Here is a 21887-nt window from a genome sequence, read left to right as displayed (position 1 = left end):
CTCAGGGTTGTGCGATTGAACTCTGTCCAGCTCTGCGCTGCACGTGAAGCCGGCTTAGAATTCTCCGTCTCCCTCTGCCCTTCTGCCCTTCTGCTTGCACACTCTCTCTAAAAATAAGTAAATATGTAAATAACAAAAAAATTACTTCTGGGGCGCCTAGGTAGCTCAGTGGGTTAAGCGTCTGCCTTGGGCTCAGGTCATGATCTCAGGGTCCTGGGATCGAGCCCTGCATCGGGCTCTCAGCTCAGCAGGGAGCCTGCTTCCTCCTCTCTCTGCCTACTTGTGATCTCTGTCTGTCAAATAAATAAATAAAATCTTAAGAAAAAATTACTTCTTAGTTCTGTCCACTGAAAAGGTCTAGAACCATCTGATACGGTAGCCACTGGACATATGTGGCTATTTCAATGTAAAATTAATTAAAATCAAACACTTGAACAGATATTTGTACACCAGTACAAATTTAAACTTCCATTCCTTGGAGTGCCTGGCCGGCTCAGGCTGTGCGGCATGCAACTCTCGATCTTGGGGTCATGAGTTCAAGCCCCATGTCGGGCGTGCAGCCTACTTTAAGTTAATTAAAAACAATTTAAAAAATTAATTAATAAAATTCCATTCCTGGGTTGCAGTAGCCACATTTCACGTGCTCAGTGGTGCCGTGTGGCTAGCAGCTGCCCTATTAGAGAGCAAAGATATAAAAAGTGCCTGGTTGGGTTGCACAGTCTAGAAATAACCACCAGCTCAGTAGCAGTGAGCGCTCTCAGCAGCCAGCTTGTTGTCCTTGCCGCTATTCCTGGTAAAAGAAACCACAGCTTCTTAGAAAAATGACTGATATCAGATCTAAGGCAGAAAACACATGATCTTGGAGCATCTTATCAACAGAAAGCAAGGGAATTACTAACGAGTCCAGCATCGTGTCAGAGGACTTGTTAGTCAATGTGGAGATGCTCCCTTGGCCAAAGTAAGGACAATTTGAGTATCAAAAAAAAAAAGTAAATACAGTGGACTGAAGCACAGCAAATATGTTAACATCCATGAGTTCATTTAAAAAATAAAATCCTCCATGATCCTTTTATTTTTTCATTGATCACTTTTGAAGGCCGCTAGGATACGCGTCTCCATTCTGGAAACCGATGAAGCTTCCGTGGCAGAGCTCGGCTTTGGTCTCCCTTCGAGAAAGGATTTGCATTTAGCCAAGAGGAGTTCAGCAGCGCTGTAGTGGAGCTGAGTTCACTCTCTTTCTGGGTGGTTCCTGGTCAATGATAGACCATGGCAGGGGCTCTAGGTGGCTCTAGGTGGGCCTTCAGCCGTGGGGCTCCTCTAATGGATAATCTCCGCTCCAGAGTTCTCCACCCCCTTCCCTCGGATCAGCCAAAACTTTGTCGGGTTTGCATCAGAGTTAGGTTCTCCCTGCCCAATTCTGCTTCTCCGTGCTTTCCATCCACGGGCTTCAGATCAGTATTGCAGTCTGTGGTTTCCTCAGCCCAATTTTGCTCCACCCCCCAACCCCCATCTTTCACAGGCATGAGCTCCCAGTAAATCTCTTGTATTCTGAATGCCATGTCATAGTCTGCTTACTGGAGGACACACATTAATAGTTGGTAGCAGGAGTGGTCTGACATAGTAGATACTAAGAGGGGGAGTTGTAACTAGATCACTCACTGCCCAGCTCGCAGTGAGTATCCCATCCTGGGTCAAACGTGGATGCCTTGAACAAGGTGGTATCCCACTGATACGATTTTCACAAATAATAAGTTGGGAGAACAGTGGTTGGTACAGTAATGGAGAAGGATGTGTGTTTGGGAGGATGAAGGAGATACATACATAAACAGTACATCTCAGGGTTGTGAGCTCGAGCCCATCTTGGGCTCTGCACCCAATGGTGAGTCTGCTTGAGATTCTTTCTCCCTCTTTTTTGCCCCTCCTGCTCACACTCTCTTTCTCTCTCTCTCTCTCTCAAATAAATAAATAAATCTTAAAAAAAACAAACAAACAGTACAATGATCTGGCTGCAGAGACATCCCACAGAAGAATATGCGAAGATGGAGATAGTTAACGATAATTGAAACCAAGTGTGTTGACACCAAAAGCAAAGGCAACAAAGCAAAAATAAACAAGTGGGACTATATCAAACTAAAAAGCTTGTGCGCAGCAAAGGAAACCATCCACAAAATGCAAAAGCAACCTTCTGAAGGGGAGAAAATATTTGCCCATCATGTATCTGGTAAGGAGTTAATATCCAAAATATACTTAAAAAAAAAAAACAAACCCCATACAATTTCATAGCAAAAACTCCAAACAATCCAAATAAGAAATGGGCAGAGTATCTGAACAGGCATTTTCCCAAGGAAGACAAAGACATCCAGATGGCCAACAGGTCCATGAAAAGATGGCAAGTATCACTCATCATCAGGGACATGCAGATCAAAACCACCATGAGATATCACCTCATACCTCTCAGAATGGCTACTATCAAAAAGACAAGAAATAGGGGCGCCTGGGTGGCTCAGTGGGTTAAGCCTCTGCCTTTGGCTCAGGGCATGGTCTCAGGGTCCTGGGATCGAGCCCCGAGTTGGGCTCTCTGCTCAGCAGGGAGCTGGCTTCCCTTCCTCTCTCTCTGCCTGCCTCTCTGCTTACTTGTGATCTCTTTCTGTCAAATAAATAAATAAAATCTTTTTTAAAAAATTAAAAATAGAACTACCTTGACTCTCAGTCAAGGTAGCTTTGCAATGCCAAGGTCAGGGCCTGGTTGAAAAAACCTCCACACATGGGATGGGTATATCTGGGTGGGTGCCCCTAAAGACTTTGGGTCCCTGGGCTTTTCTGAAACATCAGAAACTGTGAGGTTTGCTCACCCCAACCACTAAGGGAAACACCAGGACTCCTCTCTTATGGGAAGACACTGTAGGGGTTTCAAAAACAAGGCAACAAGGTCCTTCCAGTATCTGCGCTCTCCCCATGCCCCCACCCCGCCCCCATTGCCAGGCTGGCAACCAGGGATAAATTGTAGCATAGCCTCATTACATACATGCTGGACCTGGTAAGAAAGAACCGTGTGTGGAAACAATAAAGCCTCACTAAAATGTAACTGGGAGGCTCAAGGGAGAGGACGCCCTCCGGCCCCCCCACTCACCAACTGCTGACCCAACAAGAAGAGGGACTCTGCAAGTGGGTGTTACTTCCACTACCCCCAGCAGGAGGAAGAGAGGCTTTCCTCGTCTGCCCAGCAACAGCCCAGCCAATGAGAGACTGTCACAATGTAGCCTATGGGAGACAGCCACAACTTAGCCAATGAGAAATGGTCACAATTTAACCAATGAGAGACTGCCACAAGTTAGCCAATGAAAGACAGCCAGAACCTAGCCAATAAGAGACTGTCACAATTTAGCCAAGGAGGGACTGTCATAGCCCAGCCAATGAGAAGACTACATTCAAATTCCTAGTTTGCTCCAAGGGCTTTCTGCTTATAACCACCTCTCCGCTGTCAAAGAGCCGTTCTTTCTTTGTTCTCCGGACTTAGTGATTTTTTTCTGCTGTGACTTGCTTGTGCGGGTTGCCTTTCTCTTTTGTTCCCAAGCAGACCCATCTTTTGCTGGTAAAATAACTGGAATTTTTATTTTTAAGGCCAAAAGGAGCTGCAGGAATTCGCAGCAGGTGTCGGCTGTGGGATGGCTTTGCAGGCGCGGCGTCCAGGGGCCAAACAGGAGCCTCTGATGGGGAGAGTTTGTGGACGTGGGGCCTTCTCTCGGGACACGGATCTAACACCCTGGCAAGGACCCCAGAGGATGTGAAATTCGCTGCCAAAGTGGCTGAAAATCTCCCAAGCTGGATGAGAACGGTAAGCCCGCAGACCCAAGAAGCTCCGCAGACCTCAACAGAATAAATAGAGGAAAATCACACCAAGACACATAATCGCCAAATTGGCCAAAATGAGAAATAAAGAAAAACTCTTCAGAACACTCAGAGAAAAGACAGATTGCATGCAGAGTAACAAAGAAATGTCAGTGACCTGTTGGAGAGAAACCATTCAAGCCGGAGACAGTGAAGCTACAACTTTAAAACCCTGAAAGAAGAAAAAGTGAAAATCAAACAAAAACCGCTGGTGATGTGAACGTCTGTACTCAGAGAAAACAGCTGGAGAAAATGAAGGCTGTTTCATGGTATGTTAATTATATCTCAATAAAGTGGTTATTTAAAAAGTTTTTGAATGAAGGCAAACTCCGCTTCTGACTGGGACGGAATAACGGAGACAGATTCACCTTCCTGCCTGAAACACCTGAAAAATGGAACAAAGTGTACGTGTGCAAAATGACACCGTCTGTCAGGTTGTTGGACGTGAGAGAAGAAAGACAGTGATCCCTAAGAGATGGGACCGAATTAGAAGAACCCTCTGAGGATCTTAGCTCATTGCTTGGAAAGCACTCCCGGGCCCTTTTCAGGCCAGGGACACCCACGGGGGGCATGAGCCCTAAAGGATAATTGACAAAATGGATTTCATCAAGATTAAAAACTTCGGCTCTTGAGGAGTTCCTGTTAAGAAAGATGAAAAGACAAGCCCCAGCCTGGGAGAAAGTATTTGCAAGACGTACATCCAATGAAGGACGTCTATCTACAATATACAAAGAACTCTTACAACTCAATAAGAAGGCCAACAATCTCATTTTAAAATATTGACAGACAGGATGCCTGGGTGGCTAAGTTGGTTGAGCGTCCAACTCTTGGTTTTGGCTCAGGTCACGATCTCGGGGTCATGAGTTCAAGCCCCGAATCAGGCTCCACGCTCGGCTGGGAGTCTGCTGGAGATTCTTTCCCTGTGCCCCTCCCCCTGCTCTCTGTCTCTCAAATAAATAAATAAATCCTTAAAAGAAAATATTGTGAAAAGATTTGAACAAGCCTATAAAGAGGTCTCAGAGTCATAAGCCATTAAAAAAAATGCACATTAAATCCACAACGAGATGTCTATGCATAGTCACAAAAATGGCCAAAATTAAAGACATATAAGCGAGTGTTGATAAGGAGGCAGAGCAACTTAAAATCTCATCCATCGCTGGTGGGAATACAAGATACAGCCACACTGGGATACAGATTAGTAGTTTCCTATAAACATACGTTCCCCTTAAAATTCCATAATCCTACAACTAGGTGTGTATTCAAAGAAAATGGAAACCTGCCCACAGACATTTGCACCTGAGCATTCAAAGCAGCACGACTCCTAACAGACGTACCTGGTACAGCCCAAAGGTCCGTCAGCAGGTGGCTTCACGCCGTGGGGAATATTCATACAACGGACACTACTCAGCAGAGAGAGAAACTTCCGATCCGGCCAGCACGTGAATAAGTCTTAAAGGTATTACACTGAGTGAAAGGAGTCTGACACAAGCTTCCTGTTTTAGTCACTCACTGCTGTGTAACCAACGGCCGTGAGACACCGTGGATCAAAACAACACACTTATCTCACAGCTTTTGTGGGTCAGGGTCGGGTCCCCAGCTCTGCCTCTTGCAAAGCTGAAGCCAAGGGCCATGTCCAGGTTCACAGTCATCTTGAGGTTCGTGGGGGTCCAGCTGCACTCTCCAGCTCACCCTGGCTGGGCAGGGGCGTCAGCTCCCTTGGTCCCTGTCAGGCCAAGTGCTGGTCCCTAATTCCTTGCCCGGTGAGTCTCCGGCTACGCCAGCTCTCAACACGGCAGCCGGCTCTTCAGCGTGAGCAAGGAGGGCGCCAGCAAGACCTGAGGTGCAGTGTTTCACAAGCCGACCCTGGACGTGATGTCTTGTCCCTTTGGGGTATCATTGAAACAGGTCAGTGGGTCCAGACCCCATGCCAGGGAAGATGTCCAATACCAGGGCAGGGGTCGCCAGGAGCCATTGTGGGAGGTTGCCCGCACCAGCCTCACACTGTGCGATCCTTGTATATCGCACTTTTGAAAAGCAAAACTAAAGCAACAGAAAGCAGATGCTCGTGGTTACTCGGGACCAGACCTGGGGAGCAGACTGACCACGAAGATGGTAGCAATAGGTAAGTCGGCTCTGGCCCATGGAAACTGGATACTTAAAATCAGTGAACTTTACTGTATATAAATTATATGTTAACAAAGCTGATATAAAATAAAATAAAATCTAGATTCAGGCCAAAATCTAAAAGGCTGTGCGAGACCTGACCTGGACCCCGCCTGCCTTACTCAGCGTCCCTCTCTCACTCCCTGTGTCACCACACACACTGGCCTGGCTTTGCTTCTTTTTGGACTCGCTGGTTCATCCCAGCCTCAGGACTTTTGCACTTTCTTTTAAAAAACATTAAAAAAAATTTTTAGGAGCGCCTGGGGGGCTCAGTGGGCTAAAGCCTCTGCCTTCGGCTCAGGTCATTATCCCAGGGTCCTGAGATCGAGCCCCACATCAGGCTCTCTGCTCGGCGGGGAGCCTGCTTCCCCCTCTCTCTCTGCCTTCCTCTCTGCCTACTTGTGATCTCTGTCAAATAAATAAATAAAATCTTTAAAAAAAATTTTTTAAAGTAATCTCCACACCCAACATCGGGCTCAAACTGACAACTCCAAGACCAAGAGTCACATGCTCTTCGACTGAGCCAGCTGGGTGCCCCAGGACCTTTGCACTTTCTGTTCTCTCTCCGAAGCACTTACCTGGCTCTTGATGTGGCTGGCTTTTTCTCCAGGAGGGATAGGCTATAATTCAAGTTCCAGCTCGAATGGTACCTCATCGAAGGCCTTTCCTGACTACCCTGTCTAAGCGTCCCCACCCCCAGCACGAGTACTCTATTATTTTGGTCTTGTTTATACTCCTTCACAGCCCGTATTTCATCTGAAATGATGGTTTGTTTCCTCACTGACTGTCCGTCCTCCCCTTTCTAGAAGGTGAGCTCAGTGGAGATGGGGACCTTTTTTATTTATTTATTTATTTATTTTTTAGATTTTATTTATTTATTTGACAGACAGAGATCACAAGTAGGCAGAGAGGCAGGCAGAGAGAGAGGAGAAAGCAGGCTCCCTGCTGAGCAGAGAGCCCGATGCGGGGCTCGATCCCAGGACCCTGGGATCATGACCCGAGCCAAAGGCAGAGGCTTTAACTCACTGAGCCACCCAGGCGCCCCAGATGGGGACCTTTTATATCTTCTTTACACCCAGTGTCTAGACCAATACTTGGCATGCGGTAGGATGAATAATCCATTAATATTTGTTAAGTGAATATTGATCTGGTGGGGGCTTTTCTTGGGGAAGTTTAATGAAGGTAATCAAATGTCAAGTATGAAAAAGGTTACTGTTTTTATCTGTCTGACATCCTGCCTGGAGGATCAGCATCGAGGACCAGAGGGAGAGGAGGAGACACAGCATCCTCCTGTCACAGAGTTTGGGAAGAACCTCATCCCGGCCAGTGGTGGGACCCCCTCTCCCCTGTGGCTCCCTGACAGTCTCCCTGCGGCTGACCCAGCCCCTGCTCCATCCAAAGTAGACAGTTTTCCTCACTTGACTGATAGCCTTTTTGTCAGGAATGTTAATTTGTGTCTACTGTTTTCTTTACGTGAAGGATTTCAAATCACTGCTTTAAAAAACATAAAAAAGGAGAATAGAATTCTGGCTTTTCCACGTTAAACATGAATGTGCTGGAATGTCTATTTGACTCGTGTGGAAACAACTCTCTGAGTGGCCAAGTCTGGGGTTTGTCGGTTCTCAGGGCCTCGAACCCTGAGAACAGCATGGCCATGGCCGTGAGCCCGCCCTCCGTCTAAGGAGACAGACGACCTCCGGCCACTGCAAGTACTTCGCATCAGATCCTTTCTGCTGAGTTCTCTCTGCTTCTCAGACCAAAGGATTCCGTGTAAAAATCACAGCATTAATAATTACAGGCTACGCTCAAGAAAATTCTTCTGTGTCACTGCCATTTTTCTCCCCAGTAAAATCGTAAAGCAGCCTCACAAATATATCAGGCAGGGATTTTTAAATTTAGCTAGTGCCGCTTCCCCTCCCGGATCGCTGTGACTCACCTCTACCTCCCGGGGCCCGTCCTGCTGCTGGGGTGGAAGCCGGCCAGCTCTCCGCCAGGGCCTCAGCCTTGGTGTCATCCCATCCCATTTGCTGTGAGCACCAGGCAAAGCGATTATCCAAAAGGTAAATAACACAAAAAAGACGGCAGGCTGGTGATTTCTAGAATCTAACAGACCAGCAGACCAGACTTGTCTGGTTTTTCCAGATGCAGCTTAGAGAGGCCAAGCATGGTCCCAGGGACGTGCTCTGGTGACTCCCGGGGACAAACCGAGGAGGTGGAGTTTCCGAACCTTCCACTGAAGGCACGACTGTCCTGTCCCTCTCTGTGCCATATGGGGAGAGCATACCGCCTCCCTGCATAAATAGGAGAAAGACAGCAATGTCACTGCCCCCAGCTTGAAACCAGAGGGCTCTGCATGGGTCCTGCCTGACCGGGAAACCACCTCATCAAATAAGCCAAAAGGGACGCCATGGACGAGTTAAGTAGATGTACGTATGGGGACCAAATGCCTTAGGTTTGAAATTTGTTCCTTTATCATCCTCATTCTCCTGGTCTGGTGCCGAGCCTCCTGTTCTGCGCTCTTAGTGTTACCAAGAAAGGGGCTGGGGTTGTCCAGGCATCTGGGCAAAGGGCACAGATCTTCCTGGAGACGGAGAACCTTCCACTTCCCCAAGGGTCCTTCTCAGGGATTTTGAAAGTCACCAAAGTCCTACTTGGAGGGTGGTTTCTTCCCTCAAAAAGCACCAGGCATGGGATTCGCATGGAGAACAACTGATGTGTTTTCCAGAAAAAGGAAGTGGCTTGATGGACCTCTGAGTGGGGAGCATTTCCCAGACCCTCAGAGGGAGGGACCAGGGGGCTGGTTCTGTCCCACAGACGCAGATGCTCCCGTATCCTGGGCCTCCCCTCAGCCCAGCCAGCACCCAGACACACAGAACCAAGGCCCTTGTTTCCTGACCTTTGCTGGGGGCACCCAGAATTGGCCGTCTCTGTTCGGGGGCAGTTGTCTGAATGGGGCCGAAGAGGAAAAAGGGGACACAGAAGTGGCCACAAACTAATTCCTGAAAAACCAGAAGAAGGAACAAAAAAACCCCCACTCTTCAGACCCAGACAAACCAGGTAGGGACTAGACTGGAAATGGAGCTTGAGGATTCTAGGGAAGAAAAAGCATTTTGACTGATGGTCACGGGAGGCCCCGGTGATCCCGGCCGCAGCGGCTCCTACAGAAACCTCTTCCTGGTGTGCGCAGCAGGTGGGATGTGTGAGCAGGTGACTTCTTTAAAGTCTCTGTCTCTTGGTAGTTCTTGAAACGGCGCTTGCCTCCAGGGCTTGCGGAAGAAGAGGCGACCAGATGTCCCCAAACAGCCAGAGCTAAGGCTGAAATTCCTGTCCAGTGACCCTCTGCAGGGAAAGCTTAAGGTTCACTTTATGCCTCAGCTAACAGGCAAGTGAAGAAAATGGCAGCAGACTCTGGGTCACCCTGAACTAATTGAGTGAAGTGATTCAAGGTCAAGGTTATTTCTCAGAGGCTGTCAGCACCTGGACCTTCTCAAATATTCAGAGAGTGACGCTGAGCTCAGCATGGTTGCCTGGACCCGCACAAAGATCAGAGCTTGGGACTGAAAGGCAGGAGGCTCCGGAGCGGTAAAGCGGCTGCGGACCGTGCTCGTTTTGCTGGCTTTTGGAGACTGAGCCTGTGTATTTCCCTACATTTATTAAGCACCTGCTTCGTGCTAGAGGTTTAGACATGAAGGAGCCTGAAGAAGCCGGCAGGCGAGACCTCTGTTCTAGCGGGAACGGTAACAATCCTGTTGAACGCTCACAACTCTTACTTTGTGCAAGGACGCACTCGGGGCACTTGTTGGAGGACTGACTCCTCCCAACAAACACGTCCGAAAGGGCCCACAGGAAAGTGGCCCCGAGGCCCTGAGACTTGTTCAGAGCACAGGCACATTCGCGCCGCATGGGAACATGCTGAGATCTTTGCATCTCTACCCAAAGGCATTTGCACCAAGACCCGCCTGGCTCTCTTACCCCCTATTCCTGGCTGGAGGAAAGAAAGCTGGGAACCAGCCCCATCCCTGGATACTTGGCATTCCAGACTGGGCTGGAAATTCCTGGCAGCAAAGTCCTTTCTACCTGCCCCTGCTCTGGCCGTGTCTGTGGTCTCACAAGGAGGCTTAACCCACTCCAGAGCAAGTTTGCTCGTTCTTAGGTGTTTTCATGAGAATTCACTTTCTATTGTCAGTTGATAATGGGTCCAGAAGTGAATAAATGAGACCAATGACAAAGTTTTTTGAGGGAAACTGCCTAGAACTTTAAGTTGAAAAGAATTAAAATAGAAAACGCTCAAGGCCTTGACTTTCTCAGCTCTTTGTGGGGTGCAGAGGGAGGATGTCCCCCCCCCCACCCCCGTTGCAGCCCAGCTATCTGCAGTGCCCTGCAGGGGGGAGCAGACAGGTATGACAAAGCCTGATCAGGCCAGACTGGGAATTCACTGCATCCGGCGGCCAGGACGGCGGCCAGGGGGAGCACCCCCACGGCGCACCTCCCTTCTCTCCCCCAGGCGGGCCTTTCAGGGTGGGCAGAGCTGCTCTGCCCCGTGACCGCTCAGGCTCTGCTCTTCCCCCAAGTGCGAGGGGTTTGGAAGGAGCTGCTGGTGGGGGGGGTGGGTCTCTCCTACCACCGGGTGAACGCCGCAGGGGCGCTAGCCCCCCTCCCCGCGCCGCCCTCCTCAAATGCCTGAACCAGGTGCCCGGGACCTGTGTCCCCCACAGACAGCCCCGGGGACGAAGATCGCCGAGCCCTTCCGTCTGCAGGCGCCCGGCCGGGCAGCCGGAGGCGGCGACCAGGCGGGTCGCAGGGCTGGGTCGCCTCCCCCGCAGCAGTGAAGCGGAGGGGGAGTGCCCGACCCCCGGGGAGAGGGGCGCGGCTAGGCGGGGCGGGAGCTGGAGGCGGGGCGCTGCCGCGAGGCTCGGGGGCGGGGAGGAATCCGCGCGGCTCGGGAGTGCGGCGGGCTGGGCGGCAGGTGGGGGCGGACGGGCGGGGCGGCTGGGGGGCGGCCCGGTTCGGGGCGGGGCGGGCTCCGGGTTCTGCGCTCCGTCCGCCCTCGCGCCCGCGCCGCGCGCCCTCCGGCTCCCGCCCAGCCTGTACTGCTACCGCGGCCGCCGGAGAAGCAACTTCTCGAGCGCCCGCGACCGGCGGGACCTCGGCGCCGTCCCCGGTCCAGCGCCGAGCGCCGAGGCCATGGACACGCTGGCCGGGCTGCTGCCCCCGCTCCTGCTGCTCTGCGCGCAGCAGCCCCGCGGCGCCAGGTAAGCGACCCGGGGTCCGCGCTGCTCCCGGGGTCGCCCTCGGTGGGGAGAACCCTCGGGCCTTCATCCCCCCCCCCCACGCCTGTCTACCTCCACCCGCGTCTTCATCGCCCCCGTCGACTCCCGTTTTCATCCCCCCGTGTCCACCCCCATCTCCCCGCGAGGACTCTCCTCCTCCCACCCCGTCTCCCCCGCGGGCTCTTCTCTCCGGACTCACCGCGCCGCTGCCCTTGGGGCGCGGGCCGCGGCCACCCCAGCTGCGGGTGCCCCCGGGTGCTGTCCGCCGTCCCGGTGCTGAACCGGCGCCGCTTGGCTGGACGAGGGCGGGGGAGACGCTCCCAATCCTCCCGGGTGCCCGGGCTCGCTGGGGTCCTCCGCCCCAGAGGCACTTGGCCGGTCCCTGGCTGGCTGGTGCCCTTCCAGGCGCGGGCTGAGCGCTCAGCTCGGCACGAGCTGCAGGCAGGCAGGAAGGAGCGATCCCGAGGACACGGGGGAGGAGGCTGCTCCTTTTCCCATGGGAGCAGAGCTACACAGACGAGCTTCCGCTGCAGCTAGCAGGGCTGGACGAGATGAGGGCTGTGGGTGGTCGTCAGAAAGTTCCAGCTCAGGACACCGGAGTCTCCTTTCCGGGGCCCTTTCAAATGGAATCCACTGAATTCCAGAGTATGCAGGTGGGAAGGAGCCCACTGCCTGGTTGGGGGTGGGGGGGTCGCGTAGGGAAGGGAGGTGAGGGGGTGGGGGACATGCAGGACAACTCTGGATTTCTAACTGTTGGGGGAGGGGAGGGTGGAAGAGGTTAAGAAGAAGGATCCCGCAGGGCTGTGGCTTCCTCCCTTTGGCCTCAGAAACCAGTAGGGTCCCTTGGTTTGTCTCTTCTCTGGGGACTTGAAATGGGCTCCAGGTAGCCTGGCATCCCATGCATTTATCCCCGTCACCTTCCACAGGAGTTGTGAGGGGACTTTTTGAGGATTATCTTGGTGCAAACGCTGCAGAAAACCAGAACAAGGACAGCCCCCACCCCTCCCCTAGCATTCCAGACTTCTGGACCCTTAGAAACTGGAAAGGGTTGAACATCAGCCTGTGTTTGGGTTATAGACACTCAGGCAGCATATATCAGGGACGTGGGGGGAGATGTGTGGGGTGGGGGGCAGAGCCAGGAAGCTCTGGGTCTGACCACAGTGTGGCCATTGTGCCCAAGACCACAGGCAGCATTGACGCAACCCCTGCCCTCGGGAGGGCTTTGTTCTTTTACGGAGCTCCATGGTCCTTTTCCCTCCTCCCACTTCAAGGTAACAGGAAGGGCAAAGCACTGAGGCGTGACCATGGACGTATGTCCTAGAGGCCTGGGACCAGCTGTGGGCCCAGCACAGCCACGCAGCTGTGATTCCAAAATGTCCCAGCTGCTTCGGATCCCAAAGTCTTAGCCCAAGTTTGACACCAAAGCTCATTGGGTGGCAAAGACTGTTCGCTTTTCCATGAGGCTCATTTATCCTACTTTTGGGGCCTGCGTGTACTTTCCTGCTGGGAAATTCTCCAGACCCTCCCCCCCACCCCAAGTCCGGAAGTGCATTATATCGCCTTTCTAAAAACAGAAACATTCTGAACTTTGACCCACATCTGGCTTAGGGTTTGGGTAACGGATGTGTCTGTCTGCGCAGTGAGGCCCCAGGAGGAGAGCCTCTGGGCTTTATGGGCCTTGGGTGGCGACCTTCAGACAGTGTCCTGCTGTCAGTCCCGAGCCTCCTCTCCCAGCTTCTGTGTCCCTCCACTCCGGAAGCCAGGAGGACAGCACCTCCCTTCCCTCGGGCTTGGTCCTCACACCCGGAGCGGAGCGGCGTGGGAGGACGGACAGGAGGTGCTTGCTCTGGCCGCTGGACTCAGGGCAGATCCTGGGCTTCCTGGTGGGAGAAGAAGGAAAGTGCCTTGCGGCGCTGGTGGGTTGGGCCCAAGTTGTGCCTTCCCTGAGCCTGAGGACCCACTGGTGCAGTGGGTGCCCGAGCTTGCCAGCTGCACACCCTGCGGCTGGCCCCGCTCTGGGCCACTGGTGCCTCCGCGTCCCTGGAGGAGCTCTGCGGGTAGCTCCCGTGCCGGCTCACGGCGCTACTGGTGTGGGCTTCCTCCTCGCCTTGGTAACTGAGGTGTCAGAGCAGCTGGTGCTTCCGTGACAGCAAAGCTGTTGGGGACCGTGGGCTTGTGTGTGCACGGTGAAGAGGACCCCGCTGCCTCGCTCAGCTACACCCACCTTTCCTTGTCCCCAGGGCACAGACAAGTGACGGGGTCAGTCGAGGGAGAGAGCCTGATGGTGTCTGACAGCCAGGTGCAAGACGCCAGTGTTTTCATGGGGCCTGCTTCACCCCGGGAGTCTGGGCATCTGTCCCTGAGCTTCTCTGTCTGTCTACACAAGGGGAGCCCCCACCCTAGGCCATCGTTGGGTCCAAGGCCATCAGATGAAACAGAACCTCTCTCCCAAGGCACTAGTCAGAGTCTCCACAAGCTTGCCCTGTGCTGAGCTCCCTGCACATGGCCTGTGGACCCAGTCCACGCCTTTAGCTGCCCACCTGAACCATGGGAGGAAAGCAAGGCCCCCACATCCCAGGCTAGCTTGCCGGGCATCCTTCTCGGATGGCCTTTGTCATCTCTTCACAGCTGGAAAAATGAACGGCCCCTGTCCTAAGTGACAAGTGAGATGGGGTCGGGAGCCTTTCCCCCTCGGACTCCATTAGGGATGGCAAAGGCTAAGAAGTCCGCTGGCATCCTTCCAGTTCGAGGCGATCTTCAGGGCCAGGGGCTTCCCCATGGTCCTGCCTTCATGCCTGCGAGTGGGCCTGGGACCTGGCCGAGGAAAGGTGCGGCTGCCTGGGCCACCACCCCAAGGCCAGGGAAGGACAGTCTCCTCTGCCTCGTTCCTGGCAGGCCAGCTGCTGCAGCAGGATGGCAGCTGGGGCTGCCCCAAAATAAAACCCCATTCCAGTCCCTTCCTGTCCGATCTTCAGGGTGACCTCTGTTTGTGTGTTTAACTGTGCTTCACTTGGGGCCAGGACTTCGTTCAAGTCCTTCTTACACTTCGTTACCAAATCACCTGCCCACCCCTGCTCTGGACCAGGTCGTTGTCTGGAGGGACCGAGGTGGTCCCTGGGGGTAGGTCAGGGTTTGTGAATTTCTTCCGCTAAGGAGCTCTTGGTTCAAATTCAACCTTCTTCAAAGGGCCTGTAGATGAGACAGGGGAGGGGCTGTCCCAGGCAAGCTCTAGACAAGGGACAAGGTGTTCTAGAACCCCCTTCCGAGAGTACAGCATGATTACAGAGTAGCACGAGTGCTGTTCTCAAACGCCCTCCTCTCTTCCTGCCTGACTCTGGACAGGCCTTGTCCTCCGGCCAGCGGGCAGGGTATGTGAGTTTCCTGGGGCTTCTCTAACAAGTGACCACAAACTGGGGGGGCTTAAGACCATGGACATCTATTCTTTCCCAGCTCTGGAGGCCAGAAGCCCGAGATCAAGTCTGAGGGCAGGGCTGACTCCTTCTGGAAGGTTCTGAGGGAGAACGCATTCCTGGGCTTCTTGGCAGTTTGGGGCCCTCCTGGGGTCCGTGGCACCCCTTGGCTGGGGGCTGCGTCTCTCCGATCTCTGCCTCTGTTATAACAGGACTTTCTCCCTGTGTGTCTGCTTTCTCTTCTTATAAGGACGCCACTCTTTGGATTAAGGTCACCCTAATCAAGTATGATATCATCTTAACTAATTACAGCCCAATTTCCAAATAAGGTTCCATTCTGAGGTTCTGGGTGGACATCAATTTTGGGCGGCACTGTTTACCCCAGGACAGGTGAGCACAAGTAGGGGCGGGCAGGTGGGGCTGCTGGGGAGCCTTTGGCAGTCTGGCGTGTCCCAGCCACACGACGCGGCTCTGCTGGGGCCAAACACGACCAGCACAGGCTGCCAGTGGGACTCCCTTGTGACCCTTGGCACGGCCCCAGCTGCTCCGGGATCAGGCTAAGCTTCAGAAGCACAGGACAAGCTGGGAGGCTCTGGGGCCAGGCCTGGGCCTGCCTGGAGAGGGACAGAGAGCAGGAGGTGGGCTACAGCGTCCCCATGGACCCTTCGCCTTGCCCTGGGTCAGGTTTGGGACCTCATCCAACCCTGCCAACACCCCCCACCAGCTTCCTGGTCCCACATCTCTTCTCTCAAGTCACCTCCTGCAGAACGCCTTACCCTCCGAGGCTGGAAGGAAGACCGTGGGCCCTTGTCAGGCCCTCTGAGGCGATTCAGTGGGCGGTGGGGACTCTGGGACTGGCCACTCTCCTCAGGCCGGTTGTGGAGGGAGGCTGGGGACTCTGCCTGACCCAGCCCGCTCACTCAAGGCCAGTGGGTAGGAGGCAGCTGAGCAGAGAGGCTGGTGGGGGAGGTGGAGGAATCTTGGGCCCTGCTCCTCCCTGGGGCTCCCCGTTTTTGGCAGGTGTTCCTGGGACTGGCCTGGGGGCGCTTCACGGTAGTCTCCCAGGAAGGACCTAGGTCCCGTCCCTGGCTCCCAGCCTGTGACCAGTGGGCCTTTGTTTCCAGAGCGATGAACGATATTGGGGACTATGTTGGCTCTAACCTGGAGATATCCTGGCTCCCCAACCTGGACGGCTTGATGGAGGGCTATGCTCGCAACTTCCGGCCGGGCATCGGAGGTGAGGGCGGCCGGTGGGGCATGGGTCGACTCCTGCATCCAGCTGCGTGTGCAAGCCTTGCTGGCTCTGGGACGGCTCCCCTGAGGGTTCATCTGCAGTCCCCGAGGAGTGTGTCAGATTTCGACAGCTAGCCCCTCAGGGAGACAGCCAGGAGGCTGGATCTTCTCAGCATCTCATCGCAGACCGTCGCCAGCACGGTCCTCCCTGCAAAGCCCTGTCCTGCCCGCCTGGCTTTCAGTGGGTGGAGAGCCTGGCCTCAGCTCCTTCCTTGCAGGGCCCCCTGTGAACGTGGCCCTCGCCATCGAGGTGGCCAGCATCGACCACATCTCGGAGGTGAACATGGTAGGTGCCGGCCACCCTCTGCCGCACCCCTACCTGGGGCTCCCGGGACAGGAGCCGGGCTGATGGCCAGCGGCCCTCCCTGCCTCCCCCTGCAGGAGTACACCATGACCGTGTTTCTGCACCAGAGCTGGCGGGACAGCAGGCTGGCCTACAACCACACCAACGAGACTCTGGGGCTGGACAGCCGCTTCGTGGACAAGCTGTGGCTCCCAGACACCTTCATTGTGAACGCCAAGTCCGCCTGGTTCCACGACGTGACGGTGGAGAACAAGCTCATCCGGCTGCAGCCCGACGGGGTGATCCTCTACAGCGTCCGGTGAGCCAGGGCCGGTCCCAGCGAGAGGCCCCGCAGGGATCCAGTGTGTGGGGGGGGTCCGGAGCCTCTGGGCACGGCTGAAACCACGGCAGCTGCAGAGGGGCGGCGGGAAGCCCTCAGGTGCAGCTTTTTGGCCAACGTGGTGCCTTTCTGTTTTCTCCGCGGGGGCGAGAGTCACATGACATGAAATTCACCTATTTCTGCGCGAACGACTCTGCAGCGTTCAGTAGACTTGCAGTGTTGTGCAAACATCACCTCCGTCTGATTCCAGAACGTCTCCTTCCCCGAAAAGGAGACCTCGGGCCCCCGAGCATTCCCTCACCACCCTCCCCCCCCGAACCTACTTTCTGCCCATTCTGCACATCTCACGTCAAGTGAGTCATGCGCGACGTGTCCTCTTGTGTCTGCCTTCCTCCCTTCAGCAGCGTTTCTGGGGTGACCCGTGTTGTGACGTTCATCAGGGTTTTGTCCCTTCTGTGGCTGAGTAGCATTCCGTGGCCTGGTGCCCCCTCGTGCATTCGGGAGCCCTGGGCGGCTCCACGTGTCGGCCATCGTGGGTCGGGCCGCTGTGAACACGAATGTCCACGCATTTGTTTCCACACGTGCTTCTGACACGTGCCTTTTAAAAACAACATTAGTTGCCAACAGGAGATTTACATAAGAGTCTAAATTCTTCTGGAGAGTCAGAACGTTTGGCAACCCCGGCCTCTTCCCACACTGCCCGGTCAGCAGGAACGCCCAGAGGCTGTCCTTCAGCGCAGGTCGGGTGCTCGGGCACCCTTGTCTTCCAAGCCCCCCCACTCCGGCTTAGCCAAACAGGCATTTGGAAGGACGAACGAAGTGAAGGGAGCCCAGCTGCAATTCCCGAAGGAAGAGGCACGAGTGTCCATCCGTGGACCGCAGCGGCCCATGCTCCCCCCGGGGCCAGCGTCTCGCCAACAGAGCCCCAGAGGCCACTGGCCGCCCTCGCTGGAGGGGGCCCACTGGGTGGGGGAGGGGGCAGGAGAAGCAGGATGGCGGGCGCCGGCCTGCCTCCCGGAGACCTCACCAGCACGTTGTCTGGGCAGAATCACGTCCACGGTGGCCTGCGACATGGACCTGGCCAAGTACCCCATGGACGAGCAGGAGTGCATGCTGCTCCTGGAGAGCTGTGAGTGCCTCGGGCCGCCGGCCGCTCCCGACTCTGCTGGGGGAGGGGGGCAGGGCACTTGCACCATCAGGGACCACTGCGGCTGACCTGGCTCGGGGACCGGAAAGCATCTGGGATGGGCCCCGTGGAGTTGAGGCCGAAGGGAGGGAGCTTGAAGACCTGAGAGGCCCGGCCCTCGTCCCAGGGGCCAGTGCCTTGCCCGGGACAGGCGGGTGTGGAGCCCAGACGAGGCACGTATCTATAGCACTCGGCCAGTGTGACAGCCGCTGTGGGTCACCCGGCGGAGATGGTGACCTGCCCTGTCCGCCTCCCTGGGGTGCTGGGCACGGCCGCGGGCCTTCTCGCCCCTGGCCGGGTCTTCTCGTGCTGTCCCCTGTCGCTGCTGCGTTGGGCTCCCCATGTGCACGGGGGGCTCCTGCTGGGGGCTACCGGGGACAGGGGGTACCAGGCTCCGCTGCCCGCCGGGGCTCTCCCGCAGACGGCTACTCGTCCGAGGATGTCGTGTACTACTGGTCAGAGAACCAGGAGCGGATCCACGGGCTCAACGAGCTGCACCTGGCCCAGTTCACCATCACCAGCTACCACTTCGCCACCGAGCTGAGAAACTTCAAATCCGGTAACGCGGCTTCTCGCAGCTTCTCCCCACGAGCCGACTTTCGGGTTTCTGGCCCCTCTAACGAAGCCAGTAGCTGGCTCTCGGGATCCCCGAGGAGACACTGGAAAACCACGGACGGGCACAGGCTGCACGCGGGGACTCTGGACACCACAGCGTGGGCGGCCGTCAGGTTTCTTGGCCTTGTTCCTCCGGCTTTTGCCGCCCCCTGGATGCAGTGGCCCCTGGGCTTTGGGGAACATGAGGGGCCAGGACGTCAGGGGCCATGCCTCCTGGGGCTGCTTTGTCTCCCGGTCCTTCCTGCCCCTTCCCAGCTCCTGCCGCCCGGTCACTGGTGCCAGTGAGCCCAGCTGGCCCTCTCTTTTCTTTGGCTGTGCCCCGAGGAGGGCCAGGAGAGCTGGGCTGGCCGCACGGCTGGGGTAGGAGCCTGGGCCAGTGTGGACCCGGAACCCATCTCCTCTCCTTCCTTTGGGTGGCCCTGCAGGGAGCCGTCCTCCCTCCAGGACTAGAGCCTGGGCAGGGGAGATCCCTGACCCATCAGGCTGTGTGGGGGAGGTGGCGAAGGCCAGGGTCTGGGGCTCACAGGGGCCTCTCCACCCGAGCGCCACTGTGTGTGTGAGGCGGGTCCCAACCTGGAGTGCTTCCCCGACAGCCGGCCAGTTCCCCCGGCTCAGCCTGCATTTCCGCCTCCGGAGGAACCGCGGCGTCTACATCATCCAGTCCTACATGCCGTCCGTCCTCCTCGTCGCCATGTCCTGGGTCTCCTTCTGGATCAGCCAAGCAGCGGTGCCAGCCAGGGTGTCTCTAGGTGCGGGGCCCTGACCTTCCTCAGAGGGAGCTGGCCAAAGGGCAGGAGCCCAGAAATAGGACCCCCGCCTTGCCAGCCACGAGCCCAGGTCTCGCCTCCCAGCCCCATGTTCCCAGCTGTCCTGGACCCGTGGCCAGCCGGGCCAGGTCCGGTCAGAGGAGCCTGACCTGCACTTGGGCCGGGGGTGGGGGCACAGGGAGATGGCGGGGGCCCCGGCACTGTCACCGCCCCTCCCTAGCAGGTATTACCACGGTGCTCACCATGACCACGCTGATGGTCAGCGCCCGCTCCTCCCTCCCGCGGGCCTCGGCCATCAAGGCACTCGATGTGTACTTCTGGATCTGCTATGTCTTCGTCTTTGCCGCCTTGGTGGAGTACGCCTTCGCCCACTTCAATGCTGACTACCGGAAGAAGCAGAAGGCCAAGGTCAAGGTCAAGGAGCAGAAAGCAGAGGTGAGGCTGAGCCTGCTGGCTCCCTCGTGTTCAGGGTCAAGGACAGCCTCCCCCACCAGCTCCCAGTGGCCCCTAGTCCCCACTCCCTCTAGCCCCAACACGGAGGGGCAGCATTGCTGGGGCCCCTTGTCCCGGGACCTGCTCAGGACCCTCTGCCCACTGCTCTGGGGAGGTCACTTACAGCCCCCGGCACACGAGAGCAGGTCCAGACTCTGGCCCATCCTGCTGCCAGACGCGGGGGGACTTAGGCACTGGCCCAGGCTGGGGTCCTGGTGTGGGGAGCCTGCCCTTGGCTCAGCCCTGTCTGCTACCCCGCCACGCCCCGCCGTGCAGGTGGACGTGAAGAACGCCATCGTGCTCCTCTCCCTGTCCGCCGCCGGCGCCACCCAGGAGCTGGCCGTGTCCCGCCGGCACTGCCGCGGGCCTGGGAACCTCATGGGCTCCTACAGGTGTGTGGAGATGGAGACCGGAGAGGCCAAGAAGCAGGGGGCGGGCTGCTCGGGGGGCCAGGGGGGCCTCCGTGCACTTTTCAAGCGCGTTGACGCCGACACCATCGACGTCTATGCCCGCGTGGTGTTCCCGGCGGCCTTCGTGGCTGTCAACGTCCTCTACTGGGCGGCCTATACCATGTGAGGCCGGAGGCGAGGCCTCGCCTGTCCTGGAGCCTGCAGCCGCCGGGGAGAGGCTCTTGGGTTGATCTGCCTGCTCTGCCGGTTTCGAAGGGGGCTAACAACAGCCGCATAAAACGAGAGGAGAGCCTTGGCCTCCCTGAGGACCCCAGACTCTGTCCCCACCGGCTCCTGGAAGACCACCCTGGGGCTCTCCCATACACCGTTCCTGCGGACCCCTGGCCTGGCTCCTCCTGGACGGCAGACCCAGCCTGACCTAGGGCTGAGCCACACAGGCTCAGGGCCCTGGAGGAACTCTGTGTTCGATTCAAAAAACCATCCCGATTCTAGGCATTTGCTCTGTGGTCCTGGGACCAGGTCCTGGGAGGCTGGGAATGGGCGGGGCTACTTTCTCGGTGAGACGGTGGAGAAGGGCATCCGTGGGCCTTCGGTCCCAGCATGAAATAAAATGAAGTTCTTGGCTGCTGGCTGTGTTCTCTGTCGCTGGGGCTGAGCTGCAGCCGTGACCTTGCTGAGTGGAGAGCCGTCCTCTAGCTGTGGGCTCCTTGGGCTCCAGACCGAGGGACTTGGAGCTGTGTCCCCCAGGTGAACCACTTGGCCACGTCCTTGGGCATTGGCGGGAGGGGCAGAGGTGCAGGGACCTGGAGAGGGTCGAGGAATCAGTCACACCTCACCTTGCTCTCTTGGCCCCGTGGCCAGGGCGCCACTATGCTGTCTTCTCAGACGTGGTGATGGGCGAAGGGAGGCCACTGAGTCCCCACAAACACCACTCAGCTCCTTCTCATCTCTGCTGCCACCATGGACGTGGGGTGACAAGGTTGCAGCTGGGTGACAGGGGTTGTTGGTCATTGGAGATCTGAATAAGGGGTCCAGATTTTCCGTGGCACCAACACAGAGCATGTCATCACCACGGAAGCTGGCCGGGGGAGGAGCAGTGGTTGCTGCAGAGCTGGGATGGCCGGCTCCCGTGGCCAAGGTCAGCCATGGGCATGCCGTGATGTGGTCAAGGTGGCAGCCAGGCAGCTGCCCAGCTGGCCCCGTGGTGCCCCTCCTGGTGGGCCCCGCAAGCCACCTCAAGGGGAGCATGACGGGGACTAGGCGTGAATCAGGTGGTCCTGCCGTCTGCCTCCGACACATGATCCGCTCAGGGGTCTGCCGCGTCTGGAGGCCTCGGGGACAGGATGCTAGAGGGTGCTTAGTCCCAAAGGGCTTAGTTGGCAGAGTAACCACTGAGTGTCTAGCACAGCCCGGCAAGTAGCTGCTTCCCAAAAGACCCGGCCATGTCAAGGGCAAAGAAGGGTGTTGGCCCATCGGGACAAACCACAACCCAGCCTTAAGGCCTTCCAGCTCCCCTCCCCCTCTCCCTCCAGCTCCCTTCCCCCCCCCCCCCCCAGCTCCTCCTCCAACTCCGCCCCCAACTCCCCCTCCTTCTCCCCCTCCAGCTCTACCTCCAGCTTCACCTCTGCCTTGGCCTCTCCCTCCAGCTCCACCCCCCCAGCTCCAGCTCCTCTAGCTCCAAGGCCCCTCACCTCCTAAACGCCCCTCCTGGTACGTGGCTGCCACTTGTCTGCCGCTGTCAAGGACTGGGCTGCAGAGCTTGGCAGAGTC

General features: G+C 56.5%; 1 protein-coding gene across 1 annotated transcript; it reads left to right on the top strand.

Moving 5' to 3' along the window:
- The first annotated feature begins 11235 nt into the window (after nt 1–11235).
- Nucleotides 11236–20283, top strand: LOC111154882 (gamma-aminobutyric acid type A receptor delta subunit). The gene is made up of 9 exons (XM_022514820.1): nt 11236–11303; nt 15856–15968; nt 16243–16310; nt 16406–16626; nt 17694–17776; nt 18255–18392; nt 19042–19197; nt 19439–19650; nt 19984–20283. Exons 1-9 carry the CDS (start codon nt 11236–11238, stop codon nt 20281–20283), a joined length of 1359 nt encoding a protein of 452 aa, XP_022370528.1.
- The last annotated feature ends 1604 nt before the right edge of the window (nt 20284–21887 follow it).

Source organism: Enhydra lutris, unplaced genomic scaffold (genome assembly GCF_002288905.1).
Source record: "Enhydra lutris kenyoni isolate GAN:26980312 unplaced genomic scaffold, ASM228890v2 scaffoldscaffold38, whole genome shotgun sequence".
In the NCBI taxonomy this organism is placed as follows: Eukaryota; Metazoa; Chordata; class Mammalia; order Carnivora; family Mustelidae; genus Enhydra; species Enhydra lutris.
This window is presented reverse-complemented; position numbering and strand designations above follow the sequence as displayed.